General features: G+C 48.5%; 1 protein-coding gene across 1 annotated transcript in view; it reads left to right on the plus strand.

Moving 5' to 3' along the window:
- The first annotated feature begins 3,364 nt into the window (after nt 1–3,364).
- Nucleotides 3,365–6,907, plus strand: part of ERICH6 (glutamate rich 6) — an 11,693-nt gene continuing 8,150 nt past the window's right edge. The window contains exon 1 of the mRNA XM_050963720.1: nt 3,365–3,461. Within this exon, the coding sequence (XP_050819677.1) occupies nt 3,365–3,461 (97 nt within the window). The remainder of the gene's footprint in view (nt 3,462–6,907) is intronic.

Consider the following 6,907-nt stretch of genomic DNA (forward strand, 5'->3'; position numbering starts at 1 on the left):
AATTACTGATAGTATCCCATTACATCTAGGAATGCTCAGACTTGTTTTTTTCAGTTCGGCTAGGGCCAATTTTGGATTGCCTCTAGTTTACTTAGTTGGGGCTTTGCTACGCCTCTCCCTACAACGTATCTGAGGTATTTAGCCTCCGCTATGGCACACATGCTAGGATTGGCTGTGAGGCCAGCCCACCTTAGGGTATTCAGCACCGCTTCTACCTTCTCCAGGTGGGTCTCACCTCCAGGTGGGGTATGGATAACCACATCATCCAGGTATGCGGCAGCATAACTGGCATTGGGGCGCAACTGTCCATGAGGTGCTGGAGGGTGGCTGGGGCCCCATACAACCCAAAGTGGAGAAAAGTATACTGAAATAACCCTCTTGTGTGGAAAAAGCAGTCTTTGGTCAGAGGAATCTGCCAGTACCCTTTCATCAAATCCAGGATGTTCAGGAACAAGGCATTGCCCAGTCAGTCAACTAACTTGTCTGTCTGGGGTATAGAGTATGTGTCAAACTGGGATATCTTGTTCAGTTGGCGGAAGTCATTGCAGAACCTTGTAGTGCTGTCAGGTTTGGGCACCAGTACGATCGGCTGTACCACTGACTGTGGGATTCCTCAGTGACCCGTAATTCCAACATTCTCTTCACTTCGGCCTTGATTTCCTCCCTTTTGGCTGCTGGGACCCAGTAGGGCCTTATCATCACCTTGGCCCCGGAGTTCGTGAGGATGTGGTGATGTGCCTTGGTCATCCAGCCAAGTCTCATCGAGAATGCATCCTGGTTCCAATCAATCATCTTGGATGCCTCGATCTTTTGATCTGGCATCAAGTCGGGGGATATCCTCACCTGCTCAGGCAGGTTGCTTTTCCGGGGCAGGGCCTCTTGGGTGACTACCCATGCCTCGCCTTCAGGAGGTTGATGTGGTAGACCTGTTCTTGTTTCCGGCATCCTGGCTGTTGCACTTTGTAGTTTACATCTTCCACTTTATAGGGTCCCTGTCACTGGGCCAAGAACCATCACCCGGTCTCCTGGTTGGAACCATCAAACCTTTGCTTGGCAGTTGTAGTGGGCTTCTTGGGCCTCCTGCACTTTCTCCAAATGTTCCCACATGATGGGGGTGACTTAGACTATCCAGTCTCTCATCTGTAGCACATGCTCAATTATGTCTCTCCCCATGTTGGGTTCTTCCTCCCAGATCTCCCTAGCTATGTCTAATATGCCGCAGGGGTGGCACCTGTATAATATTTCTAAGGGGGAAAACCCAGTGGAGGCCTGAGAAACCTCCTGGATGGCAAACATGAGGTAAGGCAGTATTGTATCCCAGTCTTTCCCGTCCCAAATTACCACTTTCCTTATCATGGTCTTGAGGGTCCTGTTGAACCTTTCCACAAGACCATTGGTTTGCGTGTGGTAGACAGAAGTTCACAGGGCCTGTACATGGAGTAGAGCGCATAAATCTTTCATCAGTTTTGACATGAAAGGGGGTCCTGTGGTTGCTCAGTATCTCCTCTGGTAGCCCTATCCAGGCAAAGATTTCCACTAGCTCCTTGGCTATTGACTTGGAGGCCGTGTTTTGCAGGGGGATGGCTTCTGGGTACCGGGTGGCCTAGTCCAGGATGACAAGCACATGCTGGTGACCTCAGGCCGTCTTCTCCAGGGAGCTCACCAGGTCAGCGGCTATCTGCACAAAACGGGACCTCTGTGATTGGCAGAGGCACTAACTGTGCCCTCAAGTGAGGACGGGGACTGTGTACATGATACTTGGGGAAGGAGGTGCAATACCGCCGGACTTTTTCATGTACTCTTGGCTAGAAGAACCGTCATAGGATCCGTGCCAGGTGTCCTCCAAAAAGGTGACTGTGGATGAGGCTTAACACTGCCCTCTGATGCTTTTATGGCACCAGGAGCTGTTGTACTTCCTGTCCCTGCATCTGTATGACCTGATACACGAGATCCTTCTTGATCATGAAGTAAGGTCCTGGTGCCTGGGCTTTTCTGTCTACGGATACCCCATCTATTTCAGCCACCTCCTTCCTGACGTTATCATATCTCGGGCCTTCTGCCTGAAATTCTCCCTCTCGGGACTAGCCTGTGCAAGTTCCAGGGGGCCTGTCTCTGCCCTCTCTGCCACTTTGGTGGTGGTGTGATTGGGACCAGCCTCGGGTCCCTCTTCCGCTGGGGTGGACTCTGTATCTGCCACCCATGTCTGCCTGCCTACAAAGGCGGCCTTCTGGCCCTGTGTCAGGATCCAGGTTCCCAAGGCCTTAGCTGGCCCTCCTTTCCTGCTTGGTCTTCCTAACCCTCCCGGGAATGGGGAACAGATCCTGAGATATCTCAGAGAAAGTCATGAGAGGTTGGCATTCTGCTGTGGACTACTCATTAACTTCAGTATCCTCTCCTTCCTCCCACCCCTCTGGTGGAAGCAAGCTTCCAAATCCTGGGAAATTCCTCCCTATGAGTACAGGGTATGGGAGTTTAGGGACCACTCCTGCTGTTATCCCAGTAATGTTCCCCTGTATCTCAATCTTCATTGGGATGGTGGGGTAATTAATTAACTGCCCCATGGATGAATGTTACCCCCAGTGTATTTGGCTTCACTAGCTTCCCCGAGTTGAGTATGATAGCACTCCCAGAGTCCACAAGTGCCATGGTCTCTACCCTATTCAGTCTCACTGGCCTTGTATATTTATGTGGAGTCACTGCAACCCCCACAAGGTGGATTAGGGTGCACAGGTCTGCCCAGTTCCCCAGATTACACTGCATGGGCTCTTCAGTGTTGGAACACAGGGACGCTATGTGCTCCAATTCCCCTCATGCATAACACCTATATGTGGTCCTAGGAACCTCTTTTGTTCTTTGGGCTAAGGGGTCATGCCCCACAGTCCTCTGCCCAGGTTGCTCCATCCCTTCATGGCTCCTGGCTGGTCCTTGGCTCCTCTCTGCTTCCACCTCAACTTTCCTGGGTGCTAGGCTGTCTGAACTCCCAGGATTGGGGCTGGTCGTTTGATTCGGAGTGAATCTTCCCTGGGTGGTCAGGATAGCTCCTTGGCCATCATTCATCTTTCCACCAGTGCGACCTCCTCATTGTAGGAGGAGGGGCCATTCTGGCCTATCCATGTGTGAAGGTCTGGTGGCAGTCCCCTCATGTACCAGTCTATGACCAGAATCTCCTCTGGACTACGGGCCTCAGGTCGCAGCCACTTCCATGCACGGTGGATACGTCAAATAGTTGGGACCACAGAGGCTTGTTCTGTTGGTATCTCCACTTGTGATACCTCTGGGCCTGCACTGCTGCCGTCATCCCTAATCAGGCCAGGATCTCCGCTTTCAACTAGGGGTAATTGGTTGCGGCTTCTGCAGGAATATCATGGTAAGCCTTCTTGGCCTCCCCACACGAAAAGAGGGCAAGGATGCTGGCCCACTGGCCTTGGGGCCAGGCGTTGCGCAATGCGATCCTTTCAAAGGTAAGGAGCTATGCCTCCACATTGTCTTCCACAGCCATCTTTGGTAGATAACCGGTGGCCCTCAGCGCTTGTGTCCTGTCGGGCCCACAGGCAAGGGTGGTCAGAGCTTTTATCTGGTCCATCACCTCTCGCAGGAGGGCTTGGTCCTGGGTCACCTGACTCATAAGTAATTGGTTTGTCTCATGCTACAACTGCAGTGATTCCTGCTGGGCTGTCACTTGCGCCCTGGTGGCCTTCTGCTGGGCCACTGTGGCCTGTACTAGTGCCCTCACCACATCATCCATTGTGGTGAGGACAAGAAAAATCCCGGTCTGTCTTTTTCTTTCTTTTTTTTTAGCTTAGTCCACTGCACTGTCACAATCCCACCCCAACACCATTTGTTACAGAGCTCCTTCTCGGCCTCGGTGGGTTTTGCGCTTCCTCTTAGCAGCGAGCCAGGGTATTCCTCTCTTCCTCAGAATTTCCCCATGTCCTTGGGCTTACTGTCCACACCTTGTCTGTGCAGGGTTCCTCCCAGCCTCCTTAATGGGAAGGGAGACTCAGTCTCTGGTAGCTCCTACAGGCATGGTGGCAACAGGCCAGACATCCAGTTCAGTCTCTCGCCTGGTGGGGTCTCTTCCCTCAGACCGTAGGGCCCAGAAGGACTGTTTACCCTGTTGGGCAGGGTTTCCCTTGCCCTTCGCCTCTGTACCTGTGGGGTTTCCCTCCTGGTGCTTGTCAGTATCTTCACTGTTCAGCTCTCCAGTAGCGCACCTTCCTCCCACAGCTCCTATCATGCCCCTGTCTGGCTGAAGGGGAGGCTCTTAACAGGTTCTGGCAGGCTCCTTGATTGGCCCCAACTGTCCTAATTAACCTCAAGTAACCCCTATTCAACTGAGCACTATACTCTTTATAACAGCCCTTAACAGCCATATTTGAAGACTGTTATCAGCTCCCCCTTCAGTGTTCTTTTCTCTACACTCAGTATGCCCATTTTTTTCAACCTTTCCCCATAGGCCATGTTTTTAAACCTTTTCTCATTTTTGTTGCTCTCCTCTGGATGTCTCCAACTTGCCCACTTGTTTCCTAAAGTGTGGTGCCCAGAATGGGGCACACTACTCCAGATGAGACCTTACTGGTGCTGAGTAGTATAAATTACCTCCCATGTCTTAAATATGACACTTCTGTTAGTATGCCTAAAAATACTAGCCTTTTTTGCAACTGGATCACATTGTCGACTCATATTCAGTTGTGATCCTCTACACTAGAACCCCTTTTCAGAAGGACTACTATGTAGCCAGTAATTCCCCATTGCATAGTTGTGGATTTGACTGTTCCTTCCTAAGTGTAGGAGTTTGAACTTGTCTTTATTGAATTTCATCTTGTAATTTCAGACCAGTTCTCCAATTTATCAAGGTCATTTTGAATGCTGATCCTGTACTCCGAAGTGCCAGCAACCTCTCCCAGCCTGGTCATCTACAAATGTTATAAGCATACTCTCCACTTCCGTATTCAAGTCATTAATGAAAATATTGAACAGTACCTGATACAGGACAGACCCTTGCTGGACCCCACTTGATATGTGCTTTCAGTTTGAAAGAGAATCATTGATAACTACTCAATGTTCAGTTTTTCAGCCAGTTGTGCACTTATCTTATAGTAATTTATTCTAGACCATATTTCCCTAGTTTGCTTATGAGAATGTCATGTAGGACTGTGTCAGAAGGCTTACTAAAATTAAGATATATCATGTGCACCTCTTACCCCCATCCACTAGGCCAGTAACCCCTTCAAAAAAGGAAATTAGGTTGGTTTGGCATGATTTGTTCTTGACAAATCCATATTGGTTATTACTTATAAACCTATTATTCTCTAAGTAGTTACAAATTGATTTATTTAATAATTTGTTCCAGTATCTTTCCAGATATCAAAGTTAGGCTGACTGGGCTATAATTCCTTGGGTCTTCTTCGTTCCCCTTTCCATCATACTTGTCACACATCAATGTACCTTAAATATGCCTAAATTATTTTAACTGCCTGTGGTTAGAGCAAGGGCCTGTGAGTCAAGGCTTCTGGGTTCTGCAATGAGTAAAGTAATTTCTGGAAGGTATATAAATCTGTTTGTAAAGTTGGTAGAGCACTTTGGGATCTCTGAATGATAGGCACTAAATAAGAACCCAATCCTGTGGAGACTTATGCACATGCTTAACTTTATGCACATGAGTATTCCTATGAACAGATTGAGTTAAATAGGACTATTCACATACATAAGTCTTTACATGATAAGGTGCTGAGTGTTCTTTAACATCAGAGATGTAAATATGAATTCAACATCTCAGCCTTAACTTTGCCTTTTCCGTTTTTTATAAGGTGGTACCATATGGATTTATTTATGTACCATGAAATCCAAATAGGAGCCAAATCCTGTCACTGGAGCAATGTGGATTGGCCCCCCTGTCTGTATGGAGTTCCTTTTCCCATGCAGAGCCCTACTGAAATCATTTCAGCTCTGCAAGTATTCAAAGATCTGCCTGTGTGCATGCAGCTACAGTATCTGGCCCAAATCTGTAGAAGTAGATGGGAGGTAGGAGTGGGTAGCAAACCATTTGGAAGGGGATGTAGTAACAGAGTCTTCTGTCACTTTTCATCTTATTAACCAAACAGACGATGGCTAATTCCTACTCTATTTTTCGTGAGTGTATTATGCTAATTTTCCAGTTACTCCCCACACACATGATTTATTGAGAGTAATGTAATCTGCCGATGGGGGCAAAACTGACAGATTCCAGGCTTGGCAAAATTAAATTATGCTTGTATTTGACAATAAAAAAAATAACTAAGGGCTTGTGCATCACAGAAAATGTCTGTGGCCTTCTGAGCTGCACGAAGCCTACCAGGCAATGACCGACTGCTCCACAGCAGGCCAGACTCTTCAGGGAAAAGACTGATTTGCTTCAGAAGCTCAAAAGGAAAACCTTGAGCGTAAGGCAGGGAGGTTCCATAGTGTGAGGTACTGGACAATGTGAGAGAGCTCCCTCTGGTGATGTTTCTGTATATATTCCCATGTTAACCCCCCAGTTAATTGTGAGCTACAGTTGCTAGACTTCATATCCAAACAATAAAAAGCAAATCAACAATAAGAACCCCATTCTTCCACTCATCAGTTCCTCTTTTCAACTACAACTTCCTCCTTCTCAGTACTAGGGTTGTCAACTTCCTAACTGCACAAACCTGAACACCCCTGCCCTGCCCCTTTCATGAGCCCCTGCCCCTGCTCACTCCATCACTTGCTCTTCCTCACCCTCATTCATTTTCACTGGGCTGGTTCAGAAGGTTGGGGCATGGGAGGGGGTGCAGACTCTGGCTAGGGGGGTGGGCTCTGGGGTGGGGCTCGGGATGAGGGGCTTGGGGTGCAGGAGAGGGCTCCAGACTGGGACAGAGGATCAGGGTGCAGGGGAATATAGGCT

This window comes from Gopherus flavomarginatus, chromosome 8, assembly GCF_025201925.1.
Source record: "Gopherus flavomarginatus isolate rGopFla2 chromosome 8, rGopFla2.mat.asm, whole genome shotgun sequence".
Lineage (NCBI taxonomy): Eukaryota > Metazoa > Chordata > Testudines > Testudinidae > Gopherus > Gopherus flavomarginatus.